Source organism: Thunnus thynnus, chromosome 2 (assembly GCF_963924715.1).
Source record: "Thunnus thynnus chromosome 2, fThuThy2.1, whole genome shotgun sequence".
Lineage (NCBI taxonomy): Eukaryota > Metazoa > Chordata > Actinopteri > Scombriformes > Scombridae > Thunnus > Thunnus thynnus.
The window spans coordinates 13,678,896-13,700,077 of NC_089518.1; the positions used below are offsets into that span (position 1 = coordinate 13,678,896).

Consider the following 21,182-nt stretch of genomic DNA (forward strand, 5'->3'; position numbering starts at 1 on the left):
ATGTCTTCAAAGCCTCTACTAATTTATCTTTTATTACAGTACAAATCAGCCTAAAAGAAGTAGGAAACAAACCACATTAGTCTGTTTTTGTAAATCTGGATGATGGTGTATGATAAAAATAATGAAATGGTGTCTGTCTCTGTGCCGTAATCAGAAAAAGGTGAAGTAGCGAAAAATTAAATGAAAAATAACGAAATTACTTCTGGAGAGAAGACTGATGCGCAGAAACGGTGCAAGCGTGATGTTTGTGAGTGAAATTCTTGGTGCGCTTGTTTTGTTTTTCAGTGTGTCTGCGTGGGTGGAATTTTCGTATTTGCACGTTGAGACCGTTAGCTCCGCTTTTGCGCACTGTTCTGAATTGTAAAACACGCGCAACGATATGTTGTTGATATCCGAAACGCTAGTTTGCGTGTCAGACACATTTCAATGCTTCATGGCGAAGTAATAGTTTTATTTGACGGCTGGCAGTGACATGTGAGTTACTGCTCTGGTTTTCCCTCAACATACAATATTTGAGCTCACTAGTTATTTCTCTCTGACGTTAGGTGGTGATATTTTTGTCTCTGGCTGATGTGACAGCTCGTATTGAACATTGCTTGCTAACTATCAACGTCTAAACTAGCTAACGTTGTCGTTAGCTGCCTGACAGCTTGACATAACAAGTCGATTAACAGATTTATTGTAGCTGAAGTTTCGACCTACATATTACAAATGTCGAAGTCCACTGAAACGACCCTGCCACCGGAGTGGGACGACGACGAGCGGATGAATTTTATGTTCTCCGACTTCAAGGAGAATCGGGATGTGAACACGACGGACTGGGACAGTAAAATGGACTTCTGGACGGCTGTGGTGACACAGAGCTGCAGGGACCGCGGCACCGTGTGTGTCAACCTGCAGGACCTGAACAAGAGCTTCAGGAGGAAAGAGAAATCACCGCTGGGCTTGCCGACTGTCATCCAGTCCATGGCCAGGTAACTGCTGCTGTGTCAGCTGTGTCACTGCTCACTGCTGTCCGTCTGAGTCAAATCCTGCATCAGTGGTTTTATTTTAATTTCTTCCAGATGTGGGAAGATTCAGAGGGAGTCAGAGTTTGCTGCTAATGTGGACTGTGGCTGGCTGTCCTGGGGAGTTGGCCTGCTGCTGGTGAAGCCTCTGAAATGGACCTTCTCCACTCTTCTAGGAAGCAGCCGTGTGCCTTTGGAGGAGTCCTTTGTTGTCATCGAATTAGTGAAGGTTTGTCAAACTTGTGTCATGAGGTTGACATTAATGTGCACCACACTACACAGTTATTAATGTACTTAAGCCACCATTATTGCATTTTTTAGCTATACTTTCACTGAATACAGTAAGATGCAGTACAATATATTCATCTGGATTCTACTTGTGTTAATGTCCCCTCAGGTTTTTTTTATTGAAGCAGATCTCCTGCACAACTGTGATATAAATTAATGAACTAAATAACATTTTGTGTGCATTGAAACAAAAACTGAAATAGTGCATGCAAACTAGTGTTTGCAACAATGCTGACTGGTTTCTATTTCCCTATTTCCACTTGATGGCAACTGCTAAACACAAAGCTTGTTTTATACTTTCCAGGAGAAAGCAGCAGAATTACTCAGGGTCTACCGGAGCAGTGAATTTGCAAGCCGCTCCATACTTTCATTTCAAGAGCTTTGTACACTCTCCTCTGATGTCTGTGCTGATGAGAGCACCCTTTGCATGGCTCTCCTGCAGCTGCAGAGGGACAAACAAGTGATGGTTTCGTTGCACGAAGGCGAGAAGGTAAACTATAACCTACCATTCCACAAGCTGTTCATGTCATTAAAGGCATTTTTTTCATTTGTCCTTCTTCATCTGTCTTCTTTACAGATTGTTAAGTTTTGTCAGCCAGGGCAGGATCGCGTCTGTCCTGTCAGTGATGTGGATATAGGCATCTACCAGTTACAGCGCAGTGAGAAACTGCTGGGAGAGCGGGTAGAGAAACTGGGCCTTGAAGCTGACAAGTACATCAACTCAAATATGAACTTAAAGCAGAATGTTTAGTACTAATTAATTGGTTGATTGTGTATTTGATCCATCAGGAACTTTTTGAGCAAGCCTGTGGTGCTGTGATCATAAGATTTTAAATCAATCATCAGGGAATTCATTATTATTTTAGAAAATGACTTTTTGGGTTTGTTATTTAATCAGAATTAAATTGTTTCAGCTCCTAAATAACAAGTGTTTTGGCTACAATTATGCAACAACAATGCTGGATTATTAGTCCGGTCAGATGGACTGCATTGAATTGAAATGGTTCATAAAGTCAGACTTTGTGATTATTATTAAAGCTTTGTGTGTGTGTTCTCTCTGCATAGGTGCAAAGAGGAAGCAAGGGTTCTGCTTCGGGAAGGCAAGAAATCACAGGTGACTGCTGATGTCTAACTATAATAATACGTTTTATTATGTGCCAATACATATTCTACAGAACTTGGTTCAGTGCTCACATTCACTGTCTATCCAACAGGCACTGAGGTGTTTGAAAGGCCGAAAGAGGGTAGAAAAGAGAGCAGACAACTTGTTTGCCAAGCTGGAGTCTATCAGAGGAATCCTGGACAGAATAGCCCAATCACAGACTGATAAGATGGTAAGAGATAGAATGAACTTCATCACTCCACTTCACTACATCCACTCTCAGCTTTACTGAGCAACTGTGACCAAGTTTGTCTGTCAGTACTGTAAGTGTGTGTTTTAAACTCATCTGTAGGTTATGCAAGCATATCAGGCTGGAGTGGCTGCACTTAGACTTTCTCTTAAGGATGTGACAGTGGAACGTGCTGAGAGCCTTGTGGATCAAATCCAGGAGGTAAGAATTTAATTTAAAGCCATTTATTGAGTTTTTATTGAATCTGACACTTGTTATCCCTAATTTATCTTTTCTCTCATTTGAACAGTTATGTGACACTCAAGATGAGGTGAACCAAACTATATCTGGCGGTGTGACCGGCGCAGGTATGCCATTCTGTTGAGTACAGTGTCTTTAATTACTATGCAGTATGTTTAAGCATCAAGAAGATCTAAGTTTGTCGAATTTATTTGTAGATGAAGACATAGATGAGTTGGAGGAAGAACTGAAATCATTGTTGGATGAGTCCAAGCCGGATATAGGTTTACCTGAAATTCCAACAAATCGCCTTGGACCCGTCTGGGAGCCGAGCGTCACAGGTGACAACCTGCTTAATTCTCTGCCTGCTGTACCTCAGAAGCAGCTGAATATTACCACTGAACAGCTGGAGGAAGAATTGAATCAGTTAACTCTAATGGATTCAGGTTTGCTTTCTTCTTTCCCTGTTTTTTAATTTAACAAATGTAAAATAATTGTTGTAACATATGGTTATATTTTTGTTTTAGGCTTACAGCAGAAGAAATCGCCAACCAAGAGATTAGAGCCTGCACAGTGATGACACAGTCAAAACATGGCAAGTGTGAAGCTCTGCATCAACACATCAACATAAACTGTATCTCAACATTTTCTCTCAGCTAGAGTTCATAGAAATAAAAATAAAGCACTAAAGTGGCAATTGCAAACTAGTAATTGCAGGTGTTGTTATACTGTGTATCAGGATGAAAGCAAGTCACTTTCATCACTTTCCTTCAGTTAATAGAAATAAAGAATGCCTTTGCTGTGGACGCATGCCAAAAAGGATTTTAAATTAACACTCTATTCAACTTGAAAGCTTTCAGATCTACTTTGTCATCAGAATCAGAGAGAATATTAAAGTGAATATTTTAAGATGTCTGAAATATTCTCTGTGGTATGCCACCACTAGGAATGCTTTTAATTTTGTGATATTTTTTTGACAAAGTGTAAGAGAACAACTGTATTTGTCTGTTATTGTGTGTTTATTGACGTGTGTAAATGTCCCTCATTGAGAGTCCTGTGGAGTGTATTAAGTGGCCTTCTGAACTGTAAATATTAAACTAAAGTAAATTTAGTTTGCCAAACGAGGACTGAAAAGCTTACCTTAAGTGAGTTTAACCAAATATGTTTCTCAAAATAAAATTTATTTTAATCACATCTGCAGTGGTATTTTTATTGTACATAATGATTAATGTCTGTGTCGGCATTTGCTATTCAGAGGCTGAGCTGAGGACAAACTGCACTCTTTCTGCATGAATGAACTGAATGTACATTGTTCCATTCATCAGTTAATGTTTGGTTTGCATGTTTGCTTGAAATGAATCTTATTTTACCATTTATTTACTCCAGGGTAGCACAGGGACCTGTGGGGCAAAATCTGGGTGATTCAAAGGTCTTAAAAATAATAAAAGGATGAGATGTTCAAATTTTCAGTCTGGTAAGGAGGTTCACATAGTTAGGCAATTATGCTAATGAAGACACTGGCAAATCAGGTGTTGACTACAACATACAGAAGAGATCAACATACATCCTCTGTCTTGGTGCATCCTGGCATGATGCAGAAATCTTCCTCTAGAGAGGAATGTTTGTAATATGTGGGTTCAGATCGTTTTCAATGGCTTAAACATACTGTTACATAACTTTAATAACTAGTCATGGCCAACAGTTAAACAGAAGTGAACTGTTTAAATTTACTGTAGAATATATTGAATAAAAGTAGCGTATTTTTAATGACCTGGAGAATAAGCAGTTAGTAGGAGTAGTAGTACAGAACATTGGCCACCAGGGGTCACTGTCAAGTTTTAAAGCCAACAGGGAAAATAAACACATCTGCTACTAAAATGTGTCAATGTGTGTATGTGACCCAAATACCAAAGTGTGAGTTGGTCAAGTTAAACCATGCATATTTCACATGAATGTTGTATAACACAGCAGAAGATCAGAAGGCTGCAAAATAAATCTAATATGTTATTGAAAAAACTTTGATCAAAAAAGATCATCCAAACCAACAGTTCTCTTTTAAATATCTGAAATATAGTTGGAAGCATTCTGGAAATGGTATATGTGTTGCTTCTCCACAAAATAGTATGTATGTAAATACATAGTAAATTGAAAACCCCACTTTGGAATGATGCAGGTAAAAATCATAGATGAAGCCTCCTTTATGCCAGGTGAGAAGGTGGCTGCTGGATAATATCATGATCCTTATTTTACGGCGTGCAAAATGTTAGTATCAATGTAAATGATCTTTTCCTTCAGTTTGATGTTCAAACCTGTTTCTCAATCGTTTTAATATGTTGACATGAAGGACAAGAGGCTTTCATGAGCGACAGATCTTACATTTTGTTTGAGTTTGTGCTGAATAAGAAAATGCACTGTTACTCTGCTCTTCACAGTTTTTGTACTGATACCAACAGTCTCACCACACATGTGATCTGAGGAGGACACCTAGTGGCTGAATGCATGAACTACAAACACACTGAACGTGATTCACATCCCTTTTCAACACAGTACAGTTGTTCACAAGTTGTTATTGTGCATAATATATTGTTTTGTATTGTGAAATACAGTAAATATATGAATGTGATACTGCACAGCTGTTGAACTTCAGAGCAGAAGTGCACTTGAGCAAGGCACAGCACCACCAGCTGATCCAATGCTGCAGATCAGCAGGGTTTGGTTCTCATATAATTTCTGTTTTTTTTACACCCCAGGATAAGTAAAAGATTACACCACTTGTTATGATGTCACTGATCACCCGTGCTACAGGTCAAGGCCATCCTGTAGCAGTTGAACACTTTGCACGACGTCAGGCAGAGCTTTTCACCATCATCAAAACACCACATGAGGGGAATATCTTTGAAAGAATGGTGTTCATCCCTTCTGTAAATGTATAAACTTGTAAAATCTATGTCAAGTAGCATTGAAGCTGATCTTGAGGATCACGGTAGCAACACTTTAATAAGACATTTCATGTTGTCTTTTCCTTTAATTTGTCACCCATATATAGAGAAACCAAGTAGCCAAACCAAAAAAAAGCATTGCTTTATTGTATTGATTTATATACTTCAAGGACAAGTGATGTTAATGTGAAAAGCAGGTTATTAAGTGATAATAATTACTGTCATGTTGGTGCTGTGCTAACTACTTTCAATATCTGAGGTGCTGTTGTGTTCTCTATTAAACAATAAATTAAAAAAAAGGATTCAATACAAATGTACAGGCTTTATAAAGTACTGTTAATTATATCACAAAATCCTATTACAGCACTGTTTTCAAAAATGCCCTTGTATCACAAATAACAACAGTGAATATTGTTCAAGCCAAAACTTAACTCTCTCAGTTGGCCTTCGTCATCTCTCTCCGAAACACAAACACACACTCTCTCTCTCTTGCACACGCGCACACACAAACAAACACCTGTTCATCATTTCACACTGCATTTAAACATATACACCTCTGCGGTTTTTGCCAGTCAGCAAAAGAAAAGTAAAATTACAGTTCTTTCAACGTGAGAACCAGCAAATTTCAATTGCACATTATGCAGCTCATACCTATAGTAACATTATTATACTCATATCGCAAGAAGATGAAAGACATTCGAGGAGTATTTGTTTAATAATTTAATTTCTAGCCTATGCAGCTGCAGATATCTTGTTATATACTGTAGTTTGTTGATATGCCCAGACTATTGTTGAAAAGACAGAGATATGTAGAGTTAACTATTAGCCATGACTACACTACACAGCTTGTGTATGGTTGAACCGAGCAGGCACTGATGCAGATATTTGGCTGAGAATTTGTTGTATGCACCACATATAACAGAATGACGTGAAAGTCGAAGCAAAAAATCAAGATGTGTATAATACAAGATCTCCTTAGGTTGAAAATAAGAAACATTTGGCATGCTGTATAGTAGTCCTTTTCAACTGTACATTAAGAAAAACAAGTTTTTATGGAACACCATAAACAAAATGATCATTTTGTAAATTCTTTTTCTTTTCACATTGCAGTGTTGCGTAAAAAGCAGGCTACACAGTGGGTCAGGCTTCTTCCTGCTCTTGCGGTGTAGTGTATGTTTTGTGTATACAGTAGATATGTGTGTGCATTCATGTGCGTGTTTGCAGTGTTAAACTGTCCTGTCGGCTCCAGAACGCTTCCTCACGACCTTCTCCTCGTTGACCTGGTCCACTGCCAGTGTCTCCAGCTCTGCCTGCGGTGGGGCCAGGGGAGGGGTGCCATGTGGGATGCGGTGTGCCACGCCTACATGAGCCCTGTGCTGACGGTCCCGAGCAGGGCTGTGGCGAGGGCTGGCCGTAGCACCCAGGGGAGGGACAGGGGAGCGCTCAGAGGAAATAGGAGGGATAACAGCAGGCCGCTCTCGCACCACCTGCGGTTCAGGAGACTCTTTCCCAGCTTGCAGGAAGGGTGTTGGGTCGGGCATGGCATCCACTGTCTCCCTCAGGACCAGCCGCCTACCGTCTGAGCCGAGCCGGTACACCTCTGTCAGCTCAGGGTGAAGAGGCTGGGAGAGGCTCTTCTTCATGCGGCGCCGTGGGGTTTCAGGCTGCCTGTCCTTAGGTGGAGGCGTGGGCTTGTACGAGGTGACTGGGCTGACGTTGGGGCTGGCCTCAGAGGAGCTGCCGGCTAACAGCTTCTTCTTGGTGGCGTGAAGCTGTGAGGTAAGGTAAGCAATGGTACTCGCTCTCTGCTCAAGCTCCCCGGACAAAACAGCCAGCTTATGGCTCTTCATCTTAAGCTCCTCCAGGTACTTCTTCTCCCTCTCTTTGATGGTGTTTTCTAGGACAGAGATCATGGCGTTCTTCTGCTCCAGGTCTCTAAGCAGCTCTGTGTTCTCCTCCTCCTTCTTCTTCAGCTCGGCCTCCAGCTCCTCACACCTCCTCTGCAGCTCCCTGCATCGGACCTCGCTGCTGTCTGTACACACAATAAAAAGTAGTAAAAACGTGTGTATTAGAAAATGCATGTAGTAAAGAGGTGTTCAACATGTTTCTCTTTACAAAAGGTGCACACATTCAGAAATACACACCCACATAAACGCATACCAGACCAATTATTAGTACATTAAATTCAGACACTGACTATGGACAGTGTGTCAGCAGCGAGAGACAGTTTGATCCTATGAAGACTCATCTGCAGTGGGCAGAGAGCTCCAGTCTCACATTACATCTCTGATGGACAGCAAGGGCACTGCTCTGCTCTGACCTTCATCTCTGCCTGCTTAATGCTGCCCCCACCCTGCCCCACCCCACTCAGTTGCAGCCTATACAGCCATCACTGTATATGTGCAAATTCCTGGAATAAAATACAATTATGTATATTATTATATATGTATATGTTAGAAAGGTGCAAGTTTTCAATGTCCCGTTTACACTTACATTTCCCAAACACCACCTACCATAAAATACAGGGATAACTAGAGAGATGACTTTCCCTTAATATTTTTGAAGTGGTCTGGTGCATTTTCACCCCAGTAAGAGCAGCTGAGCCCTGCTGTGCTAAGCAGGTTGCAGGCTGTGCATTAGTGCTGTGACAGATAATCTCATTTCCTGCACTCCAATCTCTGAGATGTCCCACACTAACATGATAGTGCCTCTCACTGGCGTCTCTAACAATACTGCACAGATCTAGGCCAGCCATGTTAGAGAGCCTGCAACATGCTGTGACTGTGGTGAGATGCAACATGCTTCCTGATCAGTTATACAGAAGAGCAGGGGGTCATTAAAGCCTCTAAATAAATTAAACTAGAGTTGTATGCAGCCAGTCAGGGGCCTCCCTGCCTGTACTGTACAGTATTTCAAGCCAGTATAGAACAGTGGAGCTGAGTCTAAACAGACCAGTGTCGTGACTCCATGTCATGGCCATGGTAACGCTGGGGGGAGGGGCAGTAGGCAATGAGCAGTGGGAGCCCTAATGAACAGCAGGGTGTCCCACAATGCAATGCTTCCTGGGTGGGACTTTGTTACCGGGAAACAGGCGGAGGCCGTCCTGTCCAATGATAAACCTCTTTATTTCAGCAGAAAACACAGATTTACAGTCTTAACTGTTACAGAGTTTAGTGGACTGCTGTGCACTTTCACTATTTTAGTCTGCTTGTGTAAAAATAAAGTTGCATTTTGTGTTGTTACAAATCTGAATATCATTAACAAACCAAGTGGAAAATAATAGTTTTTAAAAGTAACTCTCTTTTAAAAGTTTTGTCCCTTCTGCAGCAGCACTGAACAAACTGCCTCGCTGACACAGTGTATTGATCCAGAATCATCTGTGGCGCTCTGTGCAGATACATATAAATGTGTTGGGTGGAATTTATTGTGAAAACAAATTTCCTGCAGGACAATAAAGACTTTGTCTATATACTACTTTAATTTATGTCATACAACAGTCATTGTAGATGAAACCACAGACAGAGGGACCACACTGACAAACCAGAAAACCAGAACATTGACAGTAATTCAATTTCTGCATCATCAGTTTTAACTCTACATATTGCGTGCCAATGGTAAAATGGATGTGTACAGTATGATGGAAGCTTACCTGAGGGGTCAGAGCTTCTAACAGTGAGCTCGTATGTCAAGTCTGTGAAAAAAGCAGAGGGTTACTCACATGTCTGCGTCAAATGAGATTACTTCAGGTCAGCTATGAAACAGCACGCTCCTCACACAGCCTAACTAGCAGCAATGCTTGTTTGGTGAAAACATCTCAGTGCTTTCCATATGGTGGACTATACATTTAACAAGATTAGTGAGAGTTGAGAGGCAGCTTTAGTGACAGGTTAGGATCCGGGAAATCGGGGCTCTGGCATACGGTGTCTTGTTTTTCTTTGAACAGGGTAACCATCTTTATATGCCTCCCTTTGTGGAGGATTATATTTATTACTGGCGGTACGATCAATACAGGTTTCATTGTATTGCATCAGGGTGTACTCATTAATGCTTGAGTGCATTTCCTGTAAGTCATCATATTCTCTCTAAAAGGTTTAATAGCGAGCAGCATTACAGCATCTTTTGGTCCCAAATATCCCTTCAGTTTGTACATTTGTCGTTGTTATGAACTCTACATTCAAATAACGTTACTGACAATATTTGTTGTTTGCTCTGCTGTTATAAGATTCATACGTTCTCATGAGACATCCTGTAAGCGTTTCTTTAATTTTCCAAAGCAGCATGAACAGAAGAGAGTTACAGTAGCTACTTGTGCTCACCTGTGCATTGCTGTTGTAGTCTGCGGATCTCTGCATGTAGCCCCTTCAACGTGTTGGCATGGTCCTGCTGGAGGAAGAGCAGGTTTTTCTGCGCACTGTGCAGCTGATTTTCCAACGCAACGTTTGCTGATGCCATGGCTGATTATGTTCAGACACACACCAGCCCTGCAACCCCCAGACAGACAGATGACAGAAAAGAAGGAGACAGAGGAAAAAGAGGAGGGGAAGACTATAAACAAGAGTCAACCCATTTGGCAAACAAGCCATTACTTCTCGCTCTGTCGCCCATAAACATCTTGGTTTTGGGATGTGGTCCAACTTTGTTCTGTCTGCGAACTGGCCAAGACAATCTGCCTTAGATGACATATCGAACTAAGCACTATTAGATGACTCCCATGAAATCCATGGAGGCCGTTCAACAAACCCACTAAATATAGAAATTGTAACACTTTCTGTTGATAAAAAGAGCAGCAAACATAATGAAGATACAGTTAATATGTACACTTATTAATGTGCAGGAAGGTATGTAAGCTATCATGATTAATCAAGCTGGGTCAATTATACAGTAAGACTATAGCAGAAAAACGCAAAAAGATCATAAATAGGTGGCTTAGTTTTTGCTTACTGTAATTAGCAACCAATCACTGGTGTGAATTTATTGATTTAGAACAATAGTGAGCAATGTAAGCTTTCAAAAACAGACATCTCAAAGATAACACTAATGTAATATAGATTAATCCAATCTACGTATTAGTAATTTTATTAGAACTTACAAAGACGTCAGATAAGAAAATACAGGTCAATTCTTACACTGGCATTAAAATGGCAAATTAAAGAAAGTCTAAAAAATGAAATTATGTATGTAGATTAGCCAAACACATCGATAAATGTAACAGTGACACTGGGTGTGGCATGAAGGCTGCCAGTCTTGAGCAGGCTTCTCCCTTGCCTGCCTTGCCCCACCTCCCTCCTCCCTCCCTTCACTGGACGTCCTTGTCCCCAGAGCCAAGCCAGAGAGAGAGAGAGAGAAACAATCACTCAGTCCCAACATCTCCACCCTCTGCCAGACAACTGTACCGGGCTGAGAGTTGAAGCACATTGATCCCTGCAACACCCCTCCTGAGTGCAGAGAAAGCCTCTCCCTGCATACATAAGCGTGCTTCAATAAAACATCCCAGAGCTTCTCACTCTTACATCATCAGCTCACTAACATAAATAATAAATCCCATAACACCTCACTGGACACACTGTCTGTTGGATTTTTTTTTGTACATTGCTAACAGAGGAAAAAGAAAACATGTGATAACCAAAACACAGACTGATAATCACAAATATTGCTGGCAGTGTGTCATAAAGGCTGAAGAGATAATCTATTATTGATGAGTAATGTGGAGTCCTTCCGGTAAACCCTGCACTGCAAGCACATCTCTCATCCCAGCCCTTTCCTAGAATAGCTTAGATGGCTTTCCATTTGCAAAGTTATGACCTCAGCCAAGTTGACAACATGCTTCATGCCACAGGGTGGAGGTGACAGCGGAACAAAGGAGAATTTAGAGGCCTCTAGTGAATTAAAGAGAGACAATAAAGTTTCTCTCCCTGTTTAAGAGGCAACGTAGGGGGTTAATGCAAGAGAGATTCATTTCAAATCAGCATGACTTGTCTCCCTACTTTTCAAAACATGCAAATGCTGTCCATATTTTTCTTCTCCTAATACACAAACCAACATTTCCCCATACATAAATAATCAATGAACTGCAGCAGCATGAAACATTAGCTAGTAGCTACCATCCTCAGCCACAACAAGAGCTTGGCAGTCATAGTTCTTCCTGTAATAAAGCGGTTTCTTTACACACAGATGTCCATGATTCACCTATTGAGTTGACAATGTGGACTACATCTTCTCTTTGCAAGTCTTCACTAATATTATAACTACTAATGTGCGGCCAAGTGCGTTTGGGACATTCGTTTCTGCACTAATCAATCTGCTCCTCGCCAACATTTAAACGCCTGTCTTGTCAATAATAATCATAATAATAGGCAAATCTAACTAATTAAATCAAATCAAACTAAAACAAATAACCAGTATAAACATTACAAATACTAACCTGTAGTTACAATGGAGTAGTAAGCTACGTATTAGCCGGCAGGGATGCTTAATACTTTCCACGGCACTTTCAATTTCAGCACCTGCATTGCGGACAGCACCCCAAACCCACACATCGCACATTAAACCTCTGCTGGTCCTGGCAGGAGCTGCCAGAGGATAATTACTTTCACACAAAATGATATTGTTAAGCTTCAACCAGCGATATCTTACTGGATATGACCTTCTTTATCATGATCAATCCAAACGCTAATGCTCGTAAAACTGGGGCCTGCCGAGCGGTGCTTCATACAGCCTAACTTTAAGTCTTCAAAACAGACCACTTTCCTTGTTATTTTATGAGTTAATGTACTGTGGGCTGCCATCACTGTATTTCTCTGGTCATCACAAAGGCTGCCCTTACAGCTAATGTTATTGTATTTCTGCTGTCCAGTTTCAGGAACTGCAAACAAGCTAGCCCTGACGCGAGCTACTCTGGTAAAACGTCACACCAAACTCCCTTTACAAGCCGACACCCAAATACTACACAACTATACACAAAAGGAAACGTACCGAACCTACAAGATGAAAAAGGTTTGTGGGCATTGTGGAGGTTTTATGATAAATTCGGCATACGATGAATCCATCAAACGGCGCTCACTTTCAATAAAAGTCCTGGTTTTAGCAACATTGGGCGCATACAACTGCCACCTTGTTATTCAACGATTTGAGATTTTTCTGACGAAGAAACAACAGCAATAACAGGCAAACCCATCAGGAATATCACTGAAGTCAACCTGCTTGGATGAATGCCGAATTGAACAAGTATCCGTAAAAATACGTAAAAATAAACTGTATTTACGTTTTAAGATAAGATCAACACACCGGAATTTGAATGAAACAATCTATCAATACAAGGGCTTTAATTGTGCTAGCTAGCTGGGCAGCTAGCGAGGATATAACAGCTCATTATCTTCTTGCGGGGGGCTTACCTTATGGCTAAAATGCACAGCCGTCGAATATTTGAAAACAAAAAGACTGTAAATATGTCGCTGAACCGACTATAGCCACACCGGCTAACCTAAGTGCGTTCTGCCTTGCCGGGCATGTCGGTGATGCCTTGGTCGGGTGAGAGAGGAGGGCGGCTGTGTCAGTCTGCTCTCATCTCCCTGAGATACTAGACAAAATAAAGCGATGCATCATGGGAAACCAGGGGAAATTATCTGCCCCACAGAGACTCAACCTGCGTCATTTTTTATTAATTTCATTTTTAAAAATAGCAACACGAGCGAATTAATTAATTCCAAAACGTACAATGTGAGCTGTGATTCAGATTTTACTTACGTTTCATGAAAAGAAATGTTGAAGTAGCGGTTGTCAGGGAAGTGCTTACGGTTTTCAGTGACTAGCGTCGTCACCATAGCAACAGAATCTGACACCTGTTCAGTGGTGATGCATTCACGCCATCTAGTGACAGCATCGGAATATTGTAGACTTACTGCAATAAGTGAGATATCTAGAAAAAATGTCTTCTTAACGCTTACTATACTGTATTTAAATATCCCCTCGAGACATGTTTTAAGATGTATATAAAATACTCTGATTCATATATACTTGGATTAATAATTTCTGTCTGATATGTTTTTTCCCCCCACAAAAGCATTTAAATTATCTTGTTAAGATCCCTAAAATAGTATCTACTCCTTCTCCCTCATTTAAATTCCAGTATCTATAAATATGTGAATATATTTCATTTCAAAAGTTTAACTGTGGGACACAAGACGTCCTCTACTGTAAAGTCTATCCTCAGTGTTTGTGCAGTGGAGGCTTCAAGTTTCCACATTGAACTTGTCTAAGTTGAATATTGGACCAGAATTGGCTCCAAACTATTTGTTATGTCACAAATCATGCTCGTAGGCCCGTATCTTAAAAGTGGATTTTCAAAGAGCACAGAGAAACTTTCCACTTTCAGCAGATGAATGTGAAAACACACTCTGCACATACATCATTCTGCACAGTGAAGCTCAAACATCCAACTGTAGGAACAAGAAGAAAAACATATTTATGAGTGGAGGGGGACTTCAGGTGTCATGTTTAACGTTCATTATGTGCCAAACTGCTGGTGAAATAATGAAAGTGGATGTCAGCTATTGGGCAGAGAACAGCTGATGGACAGCAGAGGGGAGTGTTGCTCTTCGGTTGGATACTACAACAGCATACTGTGATCTCTTTCATTCAACATTCACACATTCAAACGCTACACTACCCTCTTTCTTGAAACACACGCACAAACTCAAATATGCATAACTGCCAATAACTGAAAAACAGTCCAACTATAAGAGTTTGCACTTAAACTATTACTTTAACGTTTTTTTAATCAATCTAGCCTATTTTCTCATAGTCTCACTGTGTTTGGTCTTAATAGTTTTACTGCTTTAATTTTCCATTTTAATCCCTAATTTTTCACATTTTCCATAAACTGATGCATTTTAAAAGTGTATCTAAACTCAAGTTTTGTATTCTCTAGTGGTCTTTTGTCCAGAATTTCAGGATAACAATCAAACAGTTAAGTATGTGGCAATACATGCTAAGAGATGTCTGAGTTCTATAATAGCCAAAAATAAATGGACAATTTGTCATATAAAAGCTTTACTAATTTGTTTGTAGGGTATACCCATTCTCATGTATGCTGCTACAGTGTGGGGCTTCAAAAGCTGCTCCTGTCTTAAAGCTGTTTGGAAAACTATGCACATAGATATTATCTACATAAATAGGTTAGTTATTACACAGCCAATGTGGCTATTCAAGTGTATATGCGCTCGTAAAGAACTGACAAAAAATGTGTTGAATGTCGGATGCTGGACTGCAAACAAGTGTTTGTGTGGACTTGTATGGGCTGTCAAATGTAAAAAGAATATGCACAGTATCATGTAAAATTCCTTTTTACTACTTTCAGTTTCACCCCGCCTGTCAGTGGGGAACAGAAGTGGTTGCTGTTAATAAATAAACCAGAGAGTGATAAATTTCGAACCTTATCAAACAAAACCTATTGTGTCGGGACAGCATCAAAGTCCATTAGATAAAATTAGGTGTGGTGTTGCTCCCTTAGTGAGAGAAATATGTAGTAACAGGTAGATAAAGCCCAGTGGAAAGATGTTTCTGTTATCTATCCTGTAATAATGAATCCATTCATTGTGTGTGTGTGTGTGTGTGTGTGTGTGTGTGTGTGTGTGTGTGTGTGTGTGTGTGTGTGTGTTCACACAGTAAGTAGTCCTCTTCAACGTTGTTTTTGTTTGTGTGGTCTGTGCACTGAGGGCACGTTAATAAAGCTTATTCTAATCTACATTCTAAATATTTCCATAGATTTAATTCATTCACTTTATTGCAGTATTTAAATTCTGAGTTATATGTTTATTACTGTATATGTGTACCATTTGTTCTGTGCAAAATGTATTATAATAAATATTACTATTGGCTGCTTTCCATGCAGTTAGTCACACAACAGCAGAAACTTAATCTAAAGTGATATCAGCATTCTTGATGCTGAGTTTCCTCATCTGAGGTATGAAAACTCAGAAAACAGTAGCCTTTTCATACTGACCCAAAATATCACCTTAAATTATGTCTGGCAAGAGAAATTCCTCAGTGGAATAGCTACTGCGTAAAATGATACCAACCAAAAACAAAAGAATCAATTTTCATTTGCGACCTAAGAAAGAGTCACATGTAAAAAGAAAATAACTTGTGGAATAAATGGAATTATTGTCTACCTCCAGAAATGTTATTTTTTGGAAGCAGCCTTTAATCTCTCCCTGGCTTTGGCGTGTTTGTGATAGGGATTAAATTCTTCTCATTTCTTTATTTTTAGTGTTTCTGGCACGCTTCCCAGCTGCCTGCAGAAAGCAACCAACCGACCAGTTGAGGAGACTGTAAGTTATCCTCTCCACAGCATAAGAGAGGTGAAAAATAATTCCCCAACAGAGACCTCTGCCTTACTTGTGATTTGTTTTACTTACAGACTGCTAGTAGAGATTTCCATATATCATAACAGGTAGTAAAGCATCTCTATGTGAGAAACTAACCAAAACCATAAAACAAGCAGGATTGACTCTGGACTCCTCCTGTGACTCTAACCAGTTTACAGATGTTGTTTTTTTGGCCTTTACGTGCGGGTGATCCAGTGCTGGTGTCCAGCTGAGAAATGTCCTTCCCCCATGCTGACCAATGCTTCTCTCCCACCTGAGGAGTCCGCAGTGAGATTTCCTTTAACAAGCTGGCAGGCCTCATAAATATGCCTGTGATTTACTGCCAGGTGCGTCTGTAGGGTTGATATTGTATTTTTTATGAAGAAGGCGAGGAAATACATTCTTTTAAACACTGGCAAATTCAGCCACACACTCAGACATGCTCCAAGTGATGCAGTACAGAGGGTGGTGAGGGTGCTGGACACAAGCCCAAAACGTCATATGTTGTACTGCTGGAAAAGTAATAAGAGTGAACTGTTAAGTTTTTGTTACAAATTCTGGGCATCCATCACACATCACTGAGTATCCGAAAACTAATTTATATCTCTCTTGCATGTGCCTTATTGGTGTAGTTGCTGGATTATGAACAGATACCACAGGTCCTTGTCAAATTCATAGAATTGAAAATGAAACCTAAGCATATAGGAGCCTGTCTCAAATGGCACTGTTTTACTGCCTCTGCTCTGACAAGCTGCCAATACCAACACTTCTCAGGTTGTAATAGTTTTACAGTTATTATATTGAGGTTGGCACGGCAAAATGCCTCTAAAACTCTGAAAACCCAATTTAATTTTCCAAGACCTTTTTTTTTATTTGTCTGTCCAAAGAAAGTCATAATCACTCGACTGTTGAACTGAATGTGTCATTTATATGTGAACTTCAAAGTAAGTCACTGACAGTGCGATGGAATTAAGTTATTTCAACTTTATAATGATATATTTAATACTGGATATACTGTATCATACTGTAAAATACATTTGGGTAACATTTTAACTGTAGCTGAATTTCAATAATTTGCCATCATGAGAGACCTTATGGTCTCTGGGCAGTTTAGGACGTAAGTATACATACTTACCATCATCACCCTCTCATCACACAGGATACAGTCCTTTGATTCAGGCTGCTAATCATGTTTTAACCAGATGTTGAGTCTATAAAAGACATTTGAATCTTCACTCTGTAAAAAGGCTAAATGGACCCAGAGACTTTCATATTTTGATTTGCTCTTTGCTTGTGTGGTATGGAAAGTATTGTCCTTTCAAGTCCTTACACAATACCTACAGTATGAATACCAGTAGCATCTGGACTTTATGTGGGACCATTTGAAAATAAGGAGTTCAGACTATGTGAAATGGGTGCTTAAAGTAAAGGTTATTTCAGCAGCACTCAGCTTCTCTGACACAGTTTTGTATCTCCCAATTAATTCATGACAAATTTACTAGCTGACAAAACATAGGTGAACACAGAAGGGAAATTACAGCCAACATGTTACATATAGCCCACATGGAAAGCCCTGCTATGGAATCATTACCCTGCCATTGCCAAATGTCTCTGCCTTTATTCTAGTAATGAGGGTGGACTGCAGGAAACCATGCTTTCTATGCAACTTTTTTTTCTTCTGCAGTTTTTACAGTCCAGGGAGAGCAGTGTGCTCAATGCCATTTAAAGTGACACTTTAATTACTAGTGGTTAATGGACCACTAACACCAGACTTTGAAGTGGCTGTAACTCAAGGTGCCCGCACAGCCGGCCTCAGCAGGAAAAATGTGTGCCACGGTATAATCCTTCCACACATACTGGTACAAGACATGCTGTGATAAGACACATAACTCAGTTGAAATGAGCTAATAAAATAGAAAACACGAGGATTCACAGGTCAGATCAAAGGAAAGCAATTATGGGAATAAGCTTTGAATAGTCTGTCTGAAAGTCTAGCAATTTTTCTAACTAAGATAATTTTGAGAATGAAACAAAAGGAGAAGTGAATGTAAAGCAAAAGCGCATATGTTAGAAAATTGTCTTTTCATTTCATAAATTAATGTAAGTGGTGTTTGTGAAGATGTGATGTGTTTGAAGTCGCAATCTGGTATGGCCATGAGACAATACAAAGAAATCAGGTGCACAGAGTACCAGAAGAAGTGTGTCTCTGTATAGCCTCAACTACACTATCTGAATAAAGTCATGCTTCAATTTGTGTGGTAAGGATATGTGCAAACCCCTCGTTTGTGGTGGACACACTCCTCTCGGATTATCAGTTTGGTACACAACTAGGAGGGAAGAAGAAGCAGACATGCCTTTCCTGGATTCAGAGCAGTCATAAAATCCTCAAGGCTCCTATTTCGACCACCTCAGCCATCCACTCTGCACCACCATAATCACCGCTCCGAGATAGAGCTCAAAGATCCTCTGTTTTTCCAGAGAAACAAGAGACTGGCTTTCCCTGTTTTCAATGGAAATATTTTATTCTTGTGTCTAGTCACAATAAGGATGAGAATTCTGCTGACTTCTCTATTTCACATGCCCACGTTTATCCATCCTAAAACCACTGCTGGAGTATGCAAAAAAGGGACCTTAGAACACTGGATTCTTAAAACCAGAGAGCAAGGACTTTTAGCTATCAGCAGTGCCAAATAATGCATGTCTAGACTACCTAACTTTCATTAGGTAGAAAACTCTCAAACACTTGCTGGTGCTTGGTCAGTGCTTGAAATATCTTTGTGTCTGATTGTATCCTTGCATAGAGGAATCCATACATATACATGAGATCTGTATGATATGGCGGTGACCCCTCTAACACTCTGGCAGAGTAACATCTTAAACCCCGCTGTGGGTGTCCTGCATAACTCTGTGTCTTTAAAACTGCTCTGAGAGTACTGGAATTTGGCAGTTTTTTCTGCTGGGGGTCTGAGAAGTCCCAGTTTAATCCTCAGAGTGATGGTAGCCTCTAGAACACACATTAACTCTCCCACTTGCCCTGCACAATGTGAGAAAGTCCAAATGCTCACAACTTACCACTCCCACCAGTATTTCACATTTAAAGGAATTGTTGGACATATTTATTTGCGCTCTTTTACCAAAAGTTAGATAGGATTGATGGAACTCTCATATCTGTCCGGAAAATAGGGTATAAGGTTACAGTTCCCATCCACTCATAAATTTGTTTTTCTTTTTGTTCCTACAGTTGAATGTTTGAGCTTCACTGTGCAGAATGATGTATGTGCAGAGTTTGTTTTCACATTCATCTGCTGAAAGTGGAAAGTTTGTCTGTGATCACTGAAAATCACATTTTAAAGGGTAGGCCTACAAGCATGATTGTGAAATCACAACTAGTTTGGAGCCAATCCTGGTTCAATATTCAACATACAGAAATGTGATGTGGAAACAAACAATAAACACTGAGAATAGACTTTTTGGTGAAGTAGGAGATATCTTGTGTCCGGGGGTTAATCTTTAGAGATGAACAATATTTGCATATTCATAGATTCTGGATTTTTAATGAGGGGGGAAGAGTAGGTGTACTTTTAAGGATTTTAACAAGATAATTAAACTTTTTTTGTGGAAAAACCATATCAGACACAAATTATTATTCAAAGTATATTATATTATTATATTTTATATACATCTTAAAACATGTCTGGAGGGGATCTTTAACATAAAGACTAGAAACTGTCTTAAGCTAACAAAATTGCAAGTTGACGCTTTTACACTTAAACATTTGTAGGGATTAAACAAATGAGATATGATGTGTGAATTTGTGAGCTTTAGGGGTGTTGGTAAGCGTACTGTATATTGTTTCCTTTGGAAAGAGCCAGGCAAGCTGTTTCCCTCTATTTCCATTATGCTAGGGTAGGCTAAGCTAACCTAACCGACTGCTAGCAGTAGCTTCATATTGAGAGGACACATATAAGAGTGGTGTTGATCGTTTCTTCTAACTCTCCGTATGAAATTGAATAAGCGTATTTTCCAAAACGTCAAACTATTCCATTAATCAACAGTGGGCACTCATTGGAGCTGCTCAGAGTCCTTGGTAGCTATGATCTACAAATCTGCAGCAAAATAAGAAGATACTGTTAATGAATATTTTTGTCCAGGATAATAAAATTACATTACATTGATGGTGACAGTGTTTGTAAAACTTGTTCAGTTTGTGGTTTACTGTATGTGCTCTTTACACTTACTCAACCCATGTATGTTAAACTTCAGCTCCTCTTGCCAGAGTGTGGGGCCCGTAAGCGTGGGGTACATGCTGTAGGATCAAATGCTGTAAATAAACACTGGCTGCTGTTTATATGTCTCACATATGGATTTTAGTGCCTGTGCGATCTCCAAAGGTCTTGGGCCTGCTCCAGTCAAGCTGGGCTACTCATCCTTTAGCGCAAGACTCCAAATAAAACAGAGCTGCCTGGCCAAGGAAAACCCACTACAGAGCTATTTTCCACCATCTGTGTGGCCAGGCAAAATACAAGGAAACCATTTCAACTCCGAAGCCTTCCCAGATCGAGAAACACTAGATCAGTCAGATTGACGAAAAGGCCCAATCAACAAACTGTCAAGGCCCTTCCTAAACTTGTCCACTTCCTCTGTGGGGGTAAGTGAAAAGCTTCACCTAACTTGGTGCCTCTCCTAGTAGGAGATCTGATTCACAAGCTCTGTGCACCCCACCCTGTTTGAGCAACCTTCCTGAACTGAAAACACTTGCTTTTTAACTAGTGTCTTTTATTTCTTCCCGCCGTTTGAGTCAGACATGCTTCACCCATATTGACAACATCCTGAGTTCCCACATTGGTTCAAGACCTTCCAAGTCACTTGCCAGATATTCTCCTTCACACGGGTGCTCTGTTCACCTGTTGCCAGAATCTTCCAGCTGCTCTCTGCCGGACTGTTGTCTTTTAGGCGTCTGCAAGAGGGACGCCTCTCCACAGTGTGGCTGAAGTGGCAGGGTCCTCAGGGCCT

At 40.3% G+C, this 21,182-nt stretch overlaps 2 protein-coding genes across 3 annotated transcripts; one reads left to right on the forward strand and one right to left on the reverse strand.

The window, feature by feature from the left end:
• The first annotated feature begins 376 nt into the window (after nt 1–376).
• On the forward strand, nt 377–4,060 carry chmp7 (charged multivesicular body protein 7). The gene is made up of 10 exons (XM_067604449.1): nt 377–974; nt 1,065–1,236; nt 1,600–1,785; nt 1,873–2,006; nt 2,361–2,409; nt 2,510–2,629; nt 2,750–2,848; nt 2,937–2,994; nt 3,085–3,312; nt 3,394–4,060. Exons 1-10 carry the CDS (start codon nt 712–714, stop codon nt 3,441–3,443), a joined length of 1,359 nt encoding a protein of 452 aa, XP_067460550.1. The 5' UTR covers nt 377–711; the 3' UTR covers nt 3,444–4,060.
• A 1,862-nt stretch (nt 4,061–5,922) lies between these two features.
• On the reverse strand, nt 5,923–13,622 carry ccdc92 (coiled-coil domain containing 92). Of its 2 annotated transcripts, XM_067604462.1 has the most exons (5): nt 13,549–13,587; nt 13,197–13,381; nt 10,122–10,286; nt 9,455–9,496; nt 5,923–7,837 (listed from the first exon to the last, which is right to left on the reverse strand). In XM_067604462.1, exons 3-5 carry the CDS (start codon nt 10,255–10,257, stop codon nt 7,032–7,034), a joined length of 984 nt encoding a protein of 327 aa, XP_067460563.1. In that variant the 5' UTR covers nt 10,258–10,286; nt 13,197–13,381; nt 13,549–13,587; the 3' UTR covers nt 5,923–7,031. The 2 variants fall into 2 exon arrangements, with proteins under 2 accessions (XP_067460563.1, XP_067460571.1); XM_067604470.1 differs by lacking the exon at nt 13,197–13,381 and having other exon boundaries at nt 13,549–13,622.
• Between the last annotated feature and the right edge of the window lie 7,560 nt (nt 13,623–21,182).